A 20,482-nucleotide genomic window follows, 5' to 3' on the forward strand; every position below is an offset into this window, starting at 1 on the left:
CTCCAAGAGTGTTTAAGGGGCTGCAATGGTGGGACAACACATGCAGATGGAATGGCAAACACTTATACAGAGAGACATAGATCTAGTGACCGATTCTGATGTGGATGGGATGCTTGCTGCACCAGACAGAGAACAGAGGAATAGGAGTGCTCATTGCACATCAATTGCCTTGAACTACTTGCAGCAACTCTCGCAACCAAAACCTTTGCAAAGTCCAAGACTGCTATGTCCATTCTACTGAGAATTGACAACACCGCCGACATCAACAACCTGGGAACAGCCTCCAGGAAATTAGTGATACTTGTGGATGTGGTGCCTGGAGAGAAATATCCACATTGCAGCAGTGCACTTGCCAGGTGTAGTAAACACAATAAGCTGACACAGATTTACGAGACATATTGGACAGGACAGACTGAAAGTTGAACCCTGTGAGATTCCAGAAAATCAACAACCTCTATGGACCCCTAGACATTGACCTATTTGCATCCAGACCGCCCAATCAGTGCCCACTCTACTTCAGCTGGCAACCAGATCTTTATACACTGGAAACAGATGCCTTTCACCAGGACTCGACAGCCATGAAGTACTATGAGAATCCTTCATGGGATCTGGTGAGCTGGGTCCTAAGCACAAGTACAGTCCCAACGGGCTCAAGTGGTGCTAGTAGCTGGAAGGTGCAACCTTGGTTGTCAACACTTCTGAATATTTTGGATAGACCATCCTCAAGGAAGCCAATCAGCATAGATCCCATGCCTCTGCTTCCTCAGTTAACCATATGACATATCTTGTTCCAAAGCCATAATCTTTAAGAACAAACCATAGCACTCTTTCTCAAGTCACGGTTATGGGGAACCAAAGGCTTACTCCTTGGCAAATGGCATAGCTGGTGTGTTGAATGGAGCTTCAATCCATTTTCTGGACCTACAATTGATTTTGCCAACTTCCTGGCACATCTATGTGCAGAAGGATACCAGTGTAGTTCACTTAATTCGTATAGGTCTGCAATCTTGTTGATGCAGGAGAAAGTAGATGGTGACAACATCACAGACTACTGAAGGGCATCTTCCATCCACTACCCACTAGCACATGAGATGTTCAGACTGTGCTAAATTTCCTGGAAGGCTTGGGAAAATCAATCCCTACCCTTGAAGACATTATCATGGAATCTGGCCATGTTGGTTGCTCTGAAACACCTATCATGATCAGCAGATCTTATCCCAACTAGACCTGACTAGAAGAGTATACAAACCAAATGGTGTGTGACTGTGCGCTATTATTCTAATGTGTTAACTAAGCAATCAAGGCAAGGCTCCCAAATAGCTCATTTCTTTTTCCTTCTTTTGTACGTAGCTTGTACAGTTGTGCTTGCTTGCAATGTAATTTTGATGTTGTTGGCTTTTTGTCATGTTCACTCAAGTACTTTTTGTACATGCAGGTTGGAAGTATATATAATTGTATTAGTCATGTAGATAATTACAGTATCACCATGCATAATGCTTTGTACATTTGCTTATTTTGTATACATGCAGCACTCCCCTCAAGTATTAATGAATCCACTTCAATCGTATATGCTTCTAATGCAGTTAGTCTTAAGGAAAAGGACAGTACTCTACAAGATGCTACTACTAGTATGTTACGCATGAGATACATTAGAGAATTTGGGCATGATGAGATTGAAGGAACTGTAAAGTACATTGAACTAGCTTTAGTAAAAAATGAAAAGGTGACACGTGTAGACAAGAACTTGGAAGAGTTTACAAAACTAACATTAAAGGGTCAAATTGATGAATTATTGCAAAAAAAGGAGCAACTTAAGAATATGAGGGATATCTTTTACTACCAAGATAAACCTTGTCCTAGACTGATTCTAATACTAGGAGCTCCAGGTGAGTGAGAAATACATAATTATTATAAAATAAACAACCATATGTGACCGGATTTCACATAACAAGGCTTCCACACACACAAAATCAAACTTACGTTTTTACCAGAAATGGATTGCTGGCCTAATACACTATCACATTCCACACTGTACTTCCTTCAGGACTGGCAAGTCTGGTTTCTGTGGCAGCTTTCTTCCGACCCTGTCAAAGCCACGAGTGGGAGATTGGCGCCATTGAATGGCCATGGCTTTGTGATAATGGTGTGTAGTGAGCTGGGACTTCACAGAGAGCTCACCAATAGTGTTCTCGGTCAATTTGGAGTGATTTGAGGGCCATGGAGAGCCCAAACTTGGCCTCTGGATTCCAATCGTCTTCTTACTCCATTTTATACCCGTATATTAAGACCACCATCCACCCCCACCCTCCCACCCTATTACTATCACCTGTGATATTATTACTCACTCGAGAAAAGCTGCCCAAAACAGGGCTAATTTTGGGTATCAGAAATGTATACACCCACTCAGTGATAGCTAGTAAATAGATGCATACTTGGTGCAAATTTTGTTTGCACAGCTGTAGGCACTGGGAAGTTATTACACAATGATTACTTAAAATCGCCATATCTCCTAACGAAGTTTTGTGCGTCGAAGCCGGGTTTTGTCAAATTCAGTCACATATACAATTTTGTACAGTTATAGGTAAGACAACAATTGCCAATGAAATTTGCTTGAGGTGGGCGAGAGATGGCTTCTTAGTTGATGACTTTGATGCTGTGATCCTAGTGCCACTAAGGACAGTCCAGCGGCAGTCATTTGAAGAGGCAGTTATTGAACACATTGGAAGGCAAGCCTATCAACAGTTGAAGGACCAACTTGGTAGAAGATGTCTGCTAATTTTAGAAGGCCTAGATGAGATGGCAGCCGAACGACAACAACAAGATCCAATGCTATTGTCTATTATCAGAAAAGAAACTTTGTTGGAGATCACGCTATTGATCACATCGAGACCACATGCATGTCAAAACCTAAAAGCTAACAGAAAAATAGAAGTGGTTGGGTTTAGTGAAGAGAAAATAAAAGAATATGTTAAATGTGCAATTGTAAATGATGACCAAGCAGTTGATAAATTTTTGCAGTTACTAAAAGATTATCCTCATATCAGTGCTATGTGTTATGTTCCTCTCTCTCTTGATATGATAGTTCAAATTTTCCGGTACAATGACAAACGTCTTCCATCAACAGTGACTGAGCTCTATTGTCTGTTCATAGTGATGTCACTTCAAAGAGAACAAGTTAGGACTGATAAGCAGACAATTCCTTCAAAAGTAACCAGTAGCATTAAAAATTTATTAAAGTTCTTGCCAGATGTACCGGAGGAAGCATTAGAAACACTGTTACTACTGAGTAAGCTAGCTTAATGTGCATTCTTTGACTGGAGCAATATAAGAACAAGTAGTGGCCAACTGCATTATGTAGACCCCAAATTAATTTTCACTCAAGATGACCTTATGCAGGCAGGAATCACTTTACCTAAATACTCTGATGGGTTTGGCTTATTAAAGTGCAGCAACGTTAAGCACTTGACTGGTTATTCTAAGACTTACAACTTTTTGCATTTAACAGTGCAAGAATTTCTCTGTGCACTACACATTGCTGCAACCCTGTCAGAAGATGAGCAAAATCATATTTTGCAGGAAAATTTTAGCAAATTTTCTAATATCATAATGCTATTTTGTGGACTGACAAGATTAAAGTCGCATGATGCTTTTCAGTTTGTTTATACAAAACTGTCAACAGGAACAAAATACCCCACCAATCACGCTGTGATAAATGCTGCAAAGTTCTTATATGAAAGTCAAGCTGATATTTCATCTTATATGGTATCACCCAATACACCCATTACAATAAATTTAAGAATTTCATTGAGCCCATATGATGTAGTTTGTATTTCACACATTCTGTTCCATTATCCTGTCAAAGCGCTACTGATGGAAGGGTGTGATATAAGAGACCAAGGTGTGCATACGCTAGCACAAGCGTGTGTAGGAAATAATACTCAACTTCTGGAATTGGACATCAGCAAAAATCATCTTACAAGTGATGTGATGGTGCATGTGATCAAGATATTGAGAAGTAAGTTTAATGGATAGTTTAATCATAGGTGCTAAGATGTTGCGACTGCATGCAGCTTGTTCATTACTTAAAAGTTTGAAAATGGAAGGCAACAAACAGATAGGAGACGATGGAGTTGAAATGTTGTGCAAGGAGATTCACTACAACAGAACACTGATTGATCTTCATGTGTGGAGTTGCGGGCTATCAGTGAAAAGTATGAATTGTACATGTATATAAGTGTGGTAATGAAAATGGCATGCATGCATCTCCAATCAAAATCTATATTAGTAAGCAACAGTACACTGTACTATACAAAATACCTTCTGTAGTCAAATGTGCCGATACATTACCAGATGAAAAATAGACAGCAGCTGTAGCTTCTACCAGTTTACCACAGACATCTACTTTCAGCCACTTCCTTAGGACTGCTTTACATCTTTCTTCACAACTATGAGGATGGTCATATTCTACTACGTCAAGTTTTGGTGATGCTAATCCCAATACAGCACCCAACTCTCTCCATTTTGTGGCATAATTAGGAAAAACATGAATGTTTAAGTCATACTCAGTAGGTCTGTCTAGGGATGCGCCAATTTTGCCAGCAAATGTTTTGGAAAAATACATTGGTTAAAGCAAAGAGCAAATTGCTGGAAAAATAGGTGGAAAATTGGACAAATGGGCACCAAGGAATGGCAACTTAGCACATTTTGTATGATAAATATCGAGATACTCTAATAGAACAGTCACACATAGTATTAGGGCAACATATGCTCATAGGAAATGGTGACTAAAGATCGAGATACTCTAATAGAACAGTCACTATGTATGAAATGTTCTAATAGAGCAGTCACACATGCTTGTAAGCTTGAGATACTGCAATTAATTATTACTTATGCTCAGCAAAATAGAAATTTTCAAGCAAAATACTGAGCAAAATAGGTGAGAAATAAAAGAATTGCTGGAAAGAAAATTAGGTAGAAAAAAAGCAAAATAGGCTCATCCCTAGGTCTGTCATTTCCTGCCATGGTGTAAGAATAAGCATAGTAGGGTAGTACTGTATAGTAGAGATCATGGAGGCTTGGTGTGTTCAAACATCAGCTCTATGCCACATGCTGTTAATTACAACTCACTTCTCTGTAATAATATACAAAACTACAACATAGTATCACATCATTCTGGCAATCATTAGGTATCAGATTTGATTTTAGTAGCAGAAAACATGTACCAAACAGCATATTAAAAAGCTATACCTTGTGCTTAAGTTATTTGGGTGGGGTGGTCAATGTTGAATAGTGAATCCAACACAATGAATATTCTCCTAATGTGTTTCTAGTTATTGTACGTTAACTAACGTTAATTCTTATTTGGATAACTATACAGGTGGCATTATTTTCAAGGAGTTTCTGCTAAACAATAAAACATTACAAGTTTTAAACATTGCCTCCAACTGGAAGCTGGGTAATGATGGAGTGGAACAGGTTGTGGAAGGACTTTTACAGAACTCCACTCTTACAGAACTGTGGATACATGACTGTAAGCTAACAGTTGAAGGTGAGGAATCTTACAGTAATAATATGCAATGTTATTGTAAACTGTAATGTAGCAAGGAGACAATGTAATGTAGCAAGGAGAGAAGGCAATGCCTGTAAATCTTCATCAAATACAAAAAATAATCAATGTATAAGTTAAGTACAATAAATCAAAAGTCGATTTCAGTCATTTGATTTGAAAAAGGTAATCTAATTAATTTTTTACAGTGCTACAGCTATACACTCTAGTAAATTGCTCCAAATATCCACTGTACTTACATGTATTGATGTAATGATTTAACGAAAAGGAAATTCCCTTAACATGGCTTTATGTGGTACAAAAACTATGGAATATTGTCAACTCTTGCTGCTATTAGCCTTACAGGCCCATGCATTTACTATATATATATATATATAGACTTTATGTGCTTAACCATTGCCCATACAGAATGATTTGTTCAATGCTGCATATAGATAAAATTTGTGATTGTAATAACTATTCAAGGCTCAACTTGCTATGTAGTTTAAAACTGTCTGAAAATTGTTTTGTGATTGTTAGGTAAATTACCATAGCAGGTAATCATCACACATTAACTACCTAAACATTATCAACTTACTGAATTACAAGAATTGCACTGCAACCTCTGCTTAAATATATTATCTTGTGTTAATTTGTATAAAATTTACACTTAAAATTCTATTACCTATAATAGCTACACATTTAAAGTTGAGTAAAACTGTAACACTTTTAAAGTTATCTTAGCAGCTGAGTGTAGCCCGACTGGAAGTAGTTGCAGTTCCACATAAGCTAGAAGTAAGCACCAAATTTTATCTACTGTACAGTTGACTATATCTGATATCAGTAGTGAAAGAAAAGTCTCAACAGAACTACGCATACAATATTGAAGCATAATAATATACATGTGCATCTGGTAGTTTTCTATGATTTAGATTTATGTAACTGGTATAAGTTAATTTTACAGTATTTGTTTTAGTTACACCATCTCCTTAAAATTGACCAGGCAATTTCCTGGGTTTTCATTCTTATTTTAATGTGGTGTGCTGCATAGCAATGCATGGAATGTCGGGAATACGAAGTTAGTGTATGAAGTTTGTACATTAAAGGAAAGGGTGTTTGCAGGGCTGATAAATCTTATCACAGCATAAAAGGTAGTGTTGTACCAATTCCCACTTTTTAGGGAAAACCGATATCCGATATATTTTTACCCTGTTTTACCGATAGTTAACCGATACCCAATTGTAGGTCTCTACAAGTTTCACTTGTGCATACTCCACTAAAAGTAGAGCTAGTAAAGCCAATGCTGTGAGATTGTAGACTTACCTCAAGTCCTCAACTCAAAGTTGCTAGTCAGAGAACTGGGCTAGGGCCTGAACCATCACTGTTTATCTTTGTGGTTACCACAAAACGTAAACAAATTACCTAAGTACATACCAGAGCCTTTGACAACAGCCCTTCAGTGGTACTACAGCTGCTGAAGCTGAATAGACTAATAATCTGCTGGCCACAGCCCATTACAACCGATTTCCGAATATGGTAAAAACAGCTAATTGTCGGCTTCTACGGATTACCTATCCAATTATCGGTACAACTCAAATAAAAGGTACTGACTATTATTGCATATCTATTGCAAAATATGTTTTCCAAAAAAATAATATCAAGCAGGGAATGGGCAAGCATGAAAAGCATGGTTCATGGTTATTAGTTTCTAACTGCTGCAAAAATAATTATTACTCTGTGTATAAATGATCATGTTGTGTGTCAGCTATAACATAAATGAGGTATATTTCATGTATATTACTTTTTGGCTTCTTTTAATGATTGACAGGGATGTGTTTTATTAAGAAGCTGTTAATGGAAAACAAAACACTTAAAGTGCTTAAACTTGGTGGTGATGACATATGCAACGCTGGAGCAATCACCATATTGGAAGGAATGAAGCACAACAATACCTTGACCTCCCTTTCTGTGTTTATGTGTAGGTTATCATTCATCCAGAAAGGTACAATACATGCTAATGCATCCTGTGTGCATGTTCATGTTTGCCTAATTAGAGGCAGGAAAAGGTGGAATACTTGAGGGGCTCAAAAAATTTGAGCAGAAAATTTTTTGAAAAGTAGGTGCTACAAGACTAAATTTAGTGGCACTTTTTGAAAAAGTATTGTCAATTAAAATACTTCAGATAAAACATACGTACAATACTTATTTGTTAAGACATTATACAACATAATTACTTGCCCACAGCCGGCTGAAGGCCGGCTGTGGGAGCGCGCCTGGTTTAAAAATCCTGTATGAGCAGGAGACAGCAATGCGAGCAGCCTACTCAAACAGGGATCTTGCAGTCTTCTTCATCATTAATTTCACAAGCATTGGCCACTTGGGCAATTGCGTCTGGCATAAAGTGGCCTTAACAACCAATCTTGATGGAAATGAGATTAACAGATAAGTCAGAAAGCTGAAGGTCATATTGTAAACAGCCATACTGATCTTCCTTCCAAGCTCTAGCAGCCAAAAGACGTTTCTGGGTATTGGTAGGGATAGTTAGTTCGAACAAATCGATGGAATTATTGGAAATTAACGCCAAGTCAGGTCTGCTAAGGGTGGAGAAAAGATTGGTTGGAATAGTGCTAGGAGGACAGACACTAGTAGATATCCTGGAAGGTCAGCATAGAGTTTATAATTGTCAGGTAAATGCTGTTTGGAGTCCGTGAATGAGAACCTGTAGGACTGAATCATGTCTCCAGGTATACCTGTCTTGATCAAGAGCAACAGGCCATCCTGTCGAAATATGGTTTGTTATGGGCTGGGGAGCTTGACAAAGGGCACTTTTAGAGCTAGTAATGATGTTCCACCTAGCCAAGTTCATATGAGGTGGTAGAGTGTCACAAACAGCACGTAGTAAGAAGGACAGCTATTTCTCAGGGAGGCCATACATCAATCTCTTCCATAAAGGACAAGCTTGCTCCAGAGTGACAAAAATTTATTTTGAACAGTTAATGTCTCAAATTTTGATTCACAATAATCAACATGAGTATGACGTAAATCATTACGTGCATGGTCCTTGAATGTAGCAGAGAGGATGTTGGCAACTGAAGCCTTAGCAGCAGATAAACAGTTAAGGACAGTGGGAGAGACATCTGGACTGTTTGCTAGTACAGAATATCGCAGCCCTACAATCAGTGGGTCAACTGACCGCTCAATAGCCAGAACGTATGACAGCTTAGCTGACTGCTTCAGATAAGGGAGATTCAACACATCCGAGTGCTAATACTAACTTGATCTTCACTTCCAGACAACATGCTGCCGATAGCCAACTTGAATTTCTCTAGCACATGCACAGGAGCCCTCCACAGTCAAGTCCCTTAATTAGTTGGCAATACTTCCTTCCAGGTATACATTATTCTTGGTCGGCCCTCCTGTTGATGGTCAGTAACTTCAGACTTACCTTGTACTCCAATATATTTGAGATGTCATGTGCCCACAACATGTGACAAATAAACAAACATTCATCAGGTAAATATACATCAACTATTCACAGTTTGTGCTCACCTGACACATGTATAACATGACCACTCAAGCCTATCGCAGCTGCTTCCTTGTAATATGTCTCAACCAACCAACAGTCCTTTGCCATTTCCACTATGCATCATGTGCGCTACTGATCATGTGATACATTAGATTTTGATTAGGGATGCTGTGATTATGCCGGCATAATTTCGGGCATAATAGGTATGTGTGGGAATCAGGAATTATGCTAGCATTTTGAGGTGATTATAAAGCTTTAACAGTAAAGTCTGTAAATTGCATAATTCCGTTTAAAAGATCGAGATACTCTAATAGAGCAGTCAGAAACTCTAATAGAACAGTCACTGAATATTATTTACTCTAATAAAGCAGTCAAATTGAAATGAAATACTCAAATACAGCAACCAGCTAAAGAATTCAAGACTATTTGAAGCTTAAACATCAATGAAAATGGTCTGATACAGCAATAAACTGGCATTATTAGCCAATTATGGTGGCATAATAGACAATTCTCAAAAGCATAATAGGTGATTTTTTGAGCACTGCTCAAAAGCATAATGCTCAATTTTTGGAGCATAATAGCCTCATGCCTAATCTTGATGATTTGCAATAGTTCAGCATTAATACAATGCGACCCTCAAGAGTAGTATAGGGGAGTGCCAGTGTGCAAGTATCTACCGGAGAGCTCCAGGGTTGTAATATTTGATGTGATTTTTAATTTTAAAAAAAATCTGCTTCTGAAAGGCAGGTTCATCCAAACCCCCCTGCAATCGATATACTGTACAACTTTGATATTTATCCAACTATAGGCAGTGTGTAGCATGCTGAGGTTAGCAATAGTATGGCTTCTGGTATATATGTAATAGTTGTAATACGGGCATGAGGGATTTGTTTGATATGTATGCCCAGTGTTACAGCTAAGGCCACTCCAAGAAAATTCCTTGTTTCCCACCTCAAAAATACATGTGGGCAGGAAGTTCATTATCCATTATTCATTATAAATATTTCCACTAATTTTTGAAATTCATAGGAAAAAAAAACGGGGGGAACGCAACTCTGAAAAATCCTGAACTAGATTCAAATCTTTGCAATTTGGTAACATTTCAAGCAATTTATGACAAGATTTCAAGATTTCGGAGCATTTAAAACCTTAGATATCTGAAAAAGTAGCATCACATGATACAGAGTGTACAGAAATACACTGAACCCTTTCTGCAAACTTGTGGGGGATGCTGGACGTAGCATGCTTGATGCTGCAAACGCAGAGATATACAGGAAATATACAGAATTTTGCCACAATTTTAAAAGATTTCAGATTTCAAAGTCTTAGATTTCATCAAGATTTCAAGAGAGCTGTAGACCCCTTGAACAAAACGCTCTTTGTATAAGTGGTTTTCATGACGAAATCCAAGTCGTGCATCCTAATCATGTGAGTATTAATCGATCCCTACGATTGATTTCAGCATCGAAGTCTATCAAACAGTACGATAGTACTGTTTAAGTAGGGATCCGGGTGGATTTGGCGTGCGCCTCAAATTTCGATCCCTCAAGAATCATCCTAGAAATATCTCACACAGCAAATAAACTTTTTACTAAAGAGTCTTCAAGTTTCTAACTTTATTTCTAGCGTTATATATCAGGAAACGACTAGAAAAGTGCTGGAATTTTATTTCTAAAAATTTGCTAAAACAGAAATTTTCGTCTGCCTGCCAGCCTGCCTGCCAGCCTGCCTGCCTGACCACATTCGCAAGGCTACAGGCCAAACGAAGCAGCGAAGGATCACCATTCTTTGCCACAATATTTAACTCGCTGCTGGGATGTGCCGTTTCGGGTTCCGACGAGTGTCTGCCTTTTGCGCTTTGCCTTTCCTTTTATTTTCAATTACGGATCGTCTTCTTCTTTTCCAGTCACGGAGGCGTTAATAATTCGTATCGACACTTTCCTTAGAGCAGCCGTATTCGGACGCCACAAAACTAATAACGGATTCCGTACTGTAAGGGCAAGTAGATGCCTGTATAGCAACACTTGCAAAGACATGTATCACTTTCACACCTCAGATCAAAGGAGCCGCCTGGGCTACACATGTAACACTTTCACGCCACAGATCAATGGAGTCATCCATGCTACATTTCGTATCTAGCCCATCTAACTGGGCTACATATGAAATGTAGCTGGGCTACAACTGGGCAGGGATTATAGACGTTGATGCTGAAATCGATTGTGGGGATCGATTAATACTCACATGATTAGGATGTACGACTTGGATTTTGCTATGAAAATCACTCAGAGTTTTGTTATCCTTGGCATCCTATGAGTTGAATAATGTTGAGTATTAGCTTATTCACCGATCATGTCTGCACATTTTCGAATATGGACACGCCTTCATCACAAAGCTACCACTCTGCATGGAGTAACCACTCTGCAAGCTAGCTTACCTATCTAGGTCTTTAGTGAACTTTGTAATTTTTCCATAAACAATTCAATAGCACAGATTAACACTTTAAACTTGCGTAACTGAAATTCTGCATGATATTTCTAGGATTTGTCCATTCATCGTAACCGAACATAACCAGAACATACTAACTGCTGACCCATAATCAAAAATTTTAGGTATGCATATATATATGATACATCTAGTAGCTGCACTCATATTAGCTTGAGTGACTGATCGCTCTGTACAGGCTATCAGCCTTATAATTACATTATTAGCTGTAACAAGGGGCATTCAGGCTTTGCCTGATATGTATGCCCTCATGCACATGTTACAATAATTACTTGTGCAGCTATGTGATCACAACAAGTCAAGTATGCAGTGCCACACAATAACATTGCTGCTGTGGTATGAATTTAATATACTGTGGTAAATATCAATGATATAGGGTTTCCAAATGAACATGTTAATGTGAATGGATTTGTTTTTGTAGCTTGTGGTTTCTCGTCTCTATAAAAAGAGTGAGAATTTGCTGTTCCATGTGTTGTACAGACCTTACAAATAGGGCTGCACCGATTCCACTTTTTACCAATACTTCAAATACCAAGTACTCAGCTGGGAAGTATCTGCAAGTACAATTACCGATACCAAGTACCTTAAAGTAGCTACTTCATAGTGCACATGTTTATTATATAATGCATTTCATGGTATTCTTGTACACATTTTCAGTATGGTTCATGTTTATAATGAAGTAACCAACCAAGAGTTACAAAGAAGGAAGTCACTGAAATGCAAATTCCAGTATTCTTCTGGAGAAGCGTAGATAATATCATAATAGTCCTTACAAAATCACGAAATATTCTAATACTGAAACAGTCACTTATAGCTGCCTGATTGCTCTATTAGAGTTATTGACTGTTCTATTAGAGTATATCAATCTTTTTCTCAGTAAAACGTTTTCACACGTAGGTTCCAGCATAGATCAGTAATTTTGCCGGTAGTTATTCGTGTTACACTTGATGCTTTTAGGTGTCCACTGTGCTAGTAAAATAAGCAAGTACAAACAAACGTTATTTTATTCTCGCACGTGCCGGATAAGAATTGGTATCTGCAACAATATAATGGCCGATTCCGATACTTCATGAAAACAGCAGTATTGGCCCGATACTAATACTAGAATCGGTGCAGCCCTACTTACAAATGCTAAGCTAGGGGTTAAGAGTTTCTGGAAGAACAGCCCGAATAACCAGTCCTCACTACTCACCGTCAAAGGGATACCCTTCAAGAAGAAGAGTTAATAGATTGGACACATAATAATTAACACATTGATCTCCCTTGCAGAAACTAAGTCAGAAGATCAATGGCAGAGTGAACCTACAAGAAGCAAATTTGCTTCAAAGTAGATGTAAATATTGCAATATGCATTTAAAAATAGGTCATGGACATGAAGAATAATATAGGAAGGAAGGCTATGCAGTTTTTATTCCCACAAAGTAAACAGATTTTCCTGTAGATCAGTGAAATATTAATCTAATCCAAAACAGCCAAGCTGTAAAAAAAGTGTGCGGCCCTCAAAAAGGTTATGGTGAAAAAAGATGTGAAATCCAAGGTGGCGGCCAAGAAATGGCTGTGATGGTAGGTTAATGGTAAAAATTTTAATAATGACAATTCAGGTGAATTTAGTCAGTGCCGCTTGGTCAATTGGCACAAAATTCACCTGAATTGTCGTTATTAAAATTTTTACCATTAACCTACCATCACAGCCATTTCTTGGCCGCCACCTTGGATTTCACATCTTTTTTCACCATAACCTTTTTGAGGGCCACACACTTTTTTTACAGCTTGGCTGTTTTGGATTAGATTTCACTTCTTTTTGTATTTGTATACCCCAAAGCCGGCCTATGGCCTGCTTTGGGACTTTTTTAACCTATCTTTTTTCTTTACCACAGGAAGAAGAAAAGATGAAGCAGATGTACCTTAAATATTTCTGATTTTATCAGTAAATGTACAAATTATATATATAATACATATATTTATTACAGAACTGTCCATGGTGATTTCTGTGTAACTGAACACTCTTCAAGGTAACTTCTTCTAGCTGATCTCTCTATAGGGTGATTTGTTTGTAGCTGAACTATCAACAAGGTAACTTCTTCTAGCTGTTCTCTCTACAGGGTGATTTGTTTGTAGCTGAGCTATCAACAAGGTAACTTCTTCTAGCTGTTCTCTCTACAGGGTGATTTGTTTGTAGCTGAACTATCAACAAGGTAACTTCTTCTAGCTGATCTCTCTACAGGGTGATTTGTTTGTAGCTGAACTCTCTACAAGGTAACTTCTTCTAACTGATCTCTCTACAGGGAGATTTGTTTGTAGCTGAACTCTCTACAAGTGATTTGTTTACAGCTGAACTATCTAGATGATGGTTTCTTTGTAGCTGAACTCTCTACAAGGTAATTTCTTCTAGCTGAACTCTCTACATGGTGGTTTCTTTGTAGCTGAACTCTCTACAAGATAACTTCTTCTAACTGATCTTTCTACAGGGCAATTTGTTTGTGGCAGAATTTTCTACAGGGTGATTTCTTTGCAGCTGAACTCTCTACATGGTGGTTTCTTTGTACTGTAGCTGAACTCTCTACAAGGTAATTTCTTCTAGCTGATCTCTCTACAGGGTGATTTGTTTGTAGCTGAATTCTATACAAGGTGACTTCTTCTAGCTGATCTTTCTACAGGGTGATTTGTTTGTAGCTGATTTTTTTACAGGGTGATTTGTTTGCAGCTGAACTCTCTATATGGTGGTTTCTTTGTAGCTGAACTCTCTACAAGGTGACTTCTTCTAGCTGATCTCTCTACAGGGTGATTTGTATGTAGCTGAACTCTCTTCATGATGGTTTCTTTGTAGCTGAACTCTCTACAAGGTAACTTCTTCTAACTGAACTCTCTACAGGGAGATTTGTTTGCAGCTGAACTCTCTTCATGATGGTTTCTTTGTAGCTAAACTCTCTACAAGGTAACGTCTTCTAGCTGAACTCCCTACATGGTGGTTTCTTTGTAGCTGAACTCTCTACAGGTGATTTGTTTGCAGCTGAACTCTCCACATGATGGTTTCTTTAAATTTGTAGCTGAACTCTCTACAAGGTAACTTCTTCTAGCTGATCTCTCTACAGGGTGATTTGTTTGTAGCTGAACTATCTACAAGATAACTTCTTCTAGCTGATCTCTCTACAGGGTGATTTGTTTGTAGCTAAATTCTGTACAGGTGATTTGTTTGCAGATGAGCTCTTTACAGAATGGTTTCTTTGTAGTTGAACTCTCTACAAGGTAACTTCTTCTAACTGAACTCTCTACAGGGAGATTTGTTTGCAGCTGAACTCTCTTCATGATGGTTTCTTTGTAGCTGAACTCTCTACAAGGTAACTTCTTCTAGCTGAACTCCCTACATGGTGGTTTCTTTGTAGCTGAACTCTCTACAAGGTGACTTCTTCTAGCTGATCTTTCTACAGGGTGATTTGTTTGTAGCTGAATTCTGTACAGGTGATTTGTTTGCAGCTGAGTTCTTTACAGAATGGTTTCTTTGTAGCTGAACTCTCTACAAGGTAGCTTTTTCTGGCTGATGTCTCTACAAGGTCACTAGTTTGTAGCTGAACTTTCTACATGGTGGTTTCTTTATAACTGAACTCTCTACAAGGTAACTTCTTCTAGCTGATCTTTCTACAGGGTGATTTGTTTGTGGCTGAACTCCCTACCACGAAACTTCTTCTAGCTGATCTCTCTACAGGGAGATTGGTTTGTACCTGAACTCTCTACAAGTGATTTGTTTGCAGCTGAACTCTCCACATGATGGTTTCTTTGTAGCTGAACTCTCTACAAGGTAACTTCTTCTAGCTGATCTCTCTACAGGGTGATTTGTTTGTAGCTGAACTATCAACAAGGTAACTTCTTCTAGCTGATCTCTCTACAGGGTGATTTGTTTGTAGCTGAATTCTGTACAGGTGATTTGTTTGCAGCTGAGCTCTTTACAGAATGGTTTCTATGTAGCTGAACTCTTTACAAGGTAACTTCTTCTAGCTGATGTCTCTACAGGGTCACTAGTTTGTAAATGAATTCTCTACATGGTGGTTTCTTTGTAACTGAACTCTCTACGAGGTAACTTCTTCTAGCTGATCTTTCTATAGGGTGATTTGTTTGTAGTGGAATTCTGTATAGGTGATTTTTTTTGCAGCTGAGCTCTTTACAGAATGGTTTCTTTGTAGCTGAACTCTTTACAAGGTAACTTCTTCTAGCTAATGTCTCTACAGGGTCACTAGTTTGTAAACGAATTCTCTACATGGTGGTTTCTTTGTAACTGAACTCTATACAAGGAAACTTCTCCTAGCTGATCTCTCTACAGGGAGATTTGTTTGTAGCTGAACTCTCTACATTGTGGTTTCTTTGTAGCTGAACTCTCTACAAGGTAACTTCTTCTAGCTGATCTCTCTATAGGGCGATTTGTTTGTAGCTGAACTCTCTACATTGTGGTTTCTTTGTAGCTGAACTCTACAAGGTGATTTCTTCTAGCTGAATTATCTCTTTCTATAGTTGCATGAATTCCCTACCAGGTAACTTCTTCTAACTGATCTCTCTACAGGGTGAATTGTTTGTGGCTGATCTCTCTACAGGGTGACTTGTTTGTAGCTGATCTCTATACAGGTTACTTGTTTCTAGTTGATCTCTTGAATTCTCTTCGGGTGACTGCTCTATTAGGATGACTGCTCTATTAGAGTATCTCGATCTCGCACTTGCTACACCAAGTTGGATTTCGTGTTATAACTCCGTGGCTTTAAGTCTGATTCTTCTACACCATTGAAGAGCCTTTCTAAGATGATAACTCCATCTGTACATCGATTTTCAAAGAATTATCCCAAGCGGTTTATCTGGTAGGCGTGGCAAGCAGTCGTTTTTTATTAGCTAATCTCAATTGCGTAATTGTTACACACTGTTGGTTTTTTCGTTGTATCTTCCTGGTTTTTAGCTCGATTTCTTTCAAACCACAAAAGGTTTGAGGTTCAATAGTTAACCTATTCACCCACCGATTTTCAGCTTCTTCCCATACGCAGTTTACCCTGTAGGCGTGACAACATATTGGTGTTATTTTTCGTGAATAATCGCTCATAACTCTTTGCCTGTTTATCGTATTGTTTTTTTTTATTATTATTATTATTTTTTTTGTTTTTTTTTTATTTTTTTTATTTTTTTTTGTGTTTTTTTATTTTTATTTTTTTATTATTTTTTATTTTATTTTTTATTCCGGCCCTAATGGCACTCCCATCCTCCCCGATCTCTAGCTAGAAGTTAAACCTAATTTAATTTATAAATGGCAAAAAGCAGAAGAAAGAAAAAGCAGCTAAACCTACAGAGCCTACACAGGCCTACAAAAACACCGCATGGACCGCCAGCATACACACAGCAAAACCCCCGGACAGGGGCCTTAACAAGAAAGCCCTGCAGACTACTGCAGGGAGTGGGAGCATGAAACAGAGTTCAACTCCCACAAAGGAATGCCAGGCAACAGGCTAAATAGATGTAAAAATGTCCGGGCATTGTGGCGCCACAGACAAACAGAGAGTTGCTCTAGCAGATGGCGGTATGCTAGGCCACGAGAAATGCCACTCCTGGTGGTTGTCCTCAAAGCAATATCCTGCAAGACAGGACGACTAGCAGCAGACCACAAACCCAAGGACTCAACCACCAGGGGGACAAAAACACCTCCAGCAGCCTGTACAAGCTCATCATGGTGAGCATCCTTATCTTCTTCTCCCTTAGCAGCAGCCACACCTGCTGAAACTGCAGACCGACCCAACAGAGATTCTTGTAATGGACAACGCACAGTAACATCGAAGTACGCAGGCTTCCCATGCACTAAGTCAGGGTGAAAAACATCACCCGGGCGATCCAATCGGGAACCAGCACACTGTTGCTCTTTACGGCAACCAGTGTTGTCCTGAAGTAAAGCATGATATATCACATCACATAAAGCATCGTGCCTACGTATACGCATGGGTCCATGTCCACAGCCCAGCAGATGATCACCAATTGATCAACAACACTACCACATGGGCAGCGAACTGGAGAAGTGGCAGAAAAGAGAGGGACACCAAGCCAGTATCGAAGAGAACATACAAACTCCTGTGAGGACATGGATAGGCCTAAAGAATCACAAGGAATGGCCCGAAGCCATGAACTGGTACAGGGGTCAGCAGAAATTGAACAAAATCTGGCTTGGTCCCGAATGGTAAGTGAATTAAGCAAAAGGGTCTGACGAGCAATATCAAGTTCATGTTGGAAAACACGCTGCCCACAAGCTGGATGGATAAGATCAGGAAGGGAATCACTGTTAATCAAGGGCAGCAGAATTGAGGTAGCAACATCCTGATCCGGGATGGAAGGAAACACGTCAGTACCCCCACTAAAAGACTGGAGCAGACAATAACACAATTCTTGGAAGCTGAAACAAGAGCCTAAAAAGGCTGCTGAAGAGGTACTGGTAGCTTCACGCAAACCCAATCCTCCCATAGAACACAGTAGAGTGGCCTGCAGCCAAGATAAGTCAGAAATAGAAGATTTGCAAATACGACCTAAAGCAGATCGAAGATTATAATCAAAACGTTCAAGTTGAGAAATAACACAATTTGGGGAAATAGTACGCAAGAGATGATTAAGTTTACAAACACCCAGACAACTTCGGAGAAGATGGAGTTCAACTTGAGGGTTCCCCAAACCCCCAAGATGGTCCTGAAGAGAAGCCACCTTATCAACAGCCTTGCCAACAAATGACAAGAAATAATCAGATGATCCCCACACAGGGGAACCAAGAAAGGCAGCTCCTTCCTCTTGCAACAACGAAATACGGGTGACAGATGATGAAAACTCCGGAAACGACTGATTACCAGAAGGCCAAAAGACCTCACATTTAGACAAATTAGGGTAGAGACCAAAACTCGGACCCCGCTGTACAAGCATTTGCAAAAAGGATGCAAGACTGGAGCACGTACCCACCAGGGTTCCGTCATCCAAGTACCATAACTGAAAAGCCAGTCCAGCTGGGAAAGTAACAATGGATAAGAAATCAATAAGGACAAGGGAAAACAGTAATGGTCCAAGGGGATCACCCTGCTGTACGCCAGTTGAGGATGCAATCCGGTGGGGGCCAAAACGTAGTTCCCCAATGCAGCAGTAAGACCACTGCACCCAGCTAAACAATTCCGGGAGATCAGATCGAGAGCGTGATAGAAAGGAATCCCGGCTACACTCATTAAATGCATTGGTCATATCCACCTTTAAGCAACATAGTTCACAATTAGAGCCCACAGTAGCAAGGATGGTACGAAGAGAATGTACAGCAGCTTCTAATCCATTACGAATACCTACACCAACTTGACCACAAGAAGTAGCAAACTAGGAAGTGAATCACGCACAGACACACAACATACCTTGCTGACCAGACGACGAAGGGTCTCACCAACAGCAATTGGACGAAAGGTACCAGAGCCCTTTACCAATGCAGTCAATGGTGCACCACAAAACCAAGGTGCAAGACGAGAATCAAGCTTACCAGCAAGCAAGGCATTAACACATCTTGTCAGGTTGGACAGACATTCAAAAGCAGCTGGTGAAGTTGAACCGCACACAGCATCCAATAAATGCTGAGGACGGAGAGCTGAGCTACCAGGAGAGGTTCCCTTGGGAAAGGAACGCAACGCATACAACACAACCGAGGGCTCAACTACAAGAGAAACAGGGACATCACTGGACCGGGAAGGAACTACATTCTGAGGATGACGATGGATCAAATCATCCCGAGCTGCAGCATTGTCATAGGAAGCAACTCCCCTAGCGCCTAGAGCACGTAGCGCATTACCATAACGTCCATCTGAGGCCCAGCGCAAAGCACGTCTAATGTTCCCCTTCTCCAAAGACTCGGCAGAAGTAGTGACAGAACGAGCTGAAGAGCCCCGCTGCAGAGCACCTGCAGCTTGCCAAAGATCTAAGATACCACCAACACCAGATTTCCACTTGTTCAAACGATCACACAACAAAGAACTAACCAAATAGCGCTTCTTTTTACCAGCACGAGGGGGGGAACAAAGAACAAGTTTTGGAAACAACAACAATCTTACAAACCCCCATAATTTATGCTGCAAGGAAAAACAAAGGTCTTTACTAAGCACTGAGGCCAACAGAGGCCGAACAGTACGGGGAATGTAACGAACTGTATGCACATTCAAATTGAGTAAGGAGCTCATCAGAGTATCAAAAATTAGGGTCTCGACAGATTTATATTCAGGAGGAAGAGAGCCATCTGCTGCAGCTCGGACAGCCAGGGAAACCATTTCAGTAGGTGTCAGACGGGAACTAAGCCTAGAACCAGAAACAGGTGGTGGGGGTGTGACACAAGCATGTGAATGTATAGTAACAGTTGTAGTGGTGCTGTTGGTAGCACCCAGCACAGTAGAAGGATCAATAAGAGGGGCACCACACCGACGGGACCCACCTAAAGAACGTTGACATACTGACCATCTGCTCAAATAAGCAAAGCGACATGATGACTGAGAGCAGATAAGGCAGTCAAACCTCTGGAAGAAGGAAGTTGGTGGAAAAACACCTCGGGAAATATGAATACTATTAATATGTTGCCAGAGGGAAGAAACAGTAGTGGTGGTTTTGTCGCACAAAGGACAGCAGACAACTCCAGGAGAAGAGCTAATGAGGCTAAGAGTATTAGTTGGTGATTCAACAACCAAGGTAGAATCAGTATCAGAACTAGTGTCAGATAGAATTGTGGTGGTAGTAGGGGGAAAAGCTGATGAAGGGGTAACAGACCCTATTGAAGATAGTAAGCTGGTTGTGCCTGTAGAAGACGCACCACCAGCATTCAAACTTGGAGGGGGAGTGGACAACACATCAACATGGGGAACAACAAAACAATAACGCTTACCAGCTGCTGA

General features: G+C 39.8%; 1 protein-coding gene across 1 annotated transcript in view; it reads left to right on the forward strand.

Moving 5' to 3' along the window:
- The first annotated feature begins 225 nt into the window (after positions 1-225).
- Positions 226-20,482, forward strand: part of LOC136255177 (leucine-rich repeat-containing protein 34-like) — a 57,154-nt gene continuing 36,897 nt past the window's right edge. The window contains exons 1-6 of the mRNA XM_066047898.1: positions 226-418; positions 469-611; positions 1,436-1,442; positions 1,530-1,886; positions 5,378-5,548; positions 7,374-7,547. Of these exons, the coding sequence (XP_065903970.1) occupies positions 226-418; positions 469-611; positions 1,436-1,442; positions 1,530-1,886; positions 5,378-5,548; positions 7,374-7,547 (1,045 nt within the window). The remainder of the gene's footprint in view (positions 419-468; positions 612-1,435; positions 1,443-1,529; positions 1,887-5,377; positions 5,549-7,373; positions 7,548-20,482) is intronic.

This window comes from Dysidea avara, chromosome 5 (assembly GCF_963678975.1).
Source record: "Dysidea avara chromosome 5, odDysAvar1.4, whole genome shotgun sequence".
Taxonomy (NCBI): domain Eukaryota; kingdom Metazoa; phylum Porifera; class Demospongiae; order Dictyoceratida; family Dysideidae; genus Dysidea; species Dysidea avara.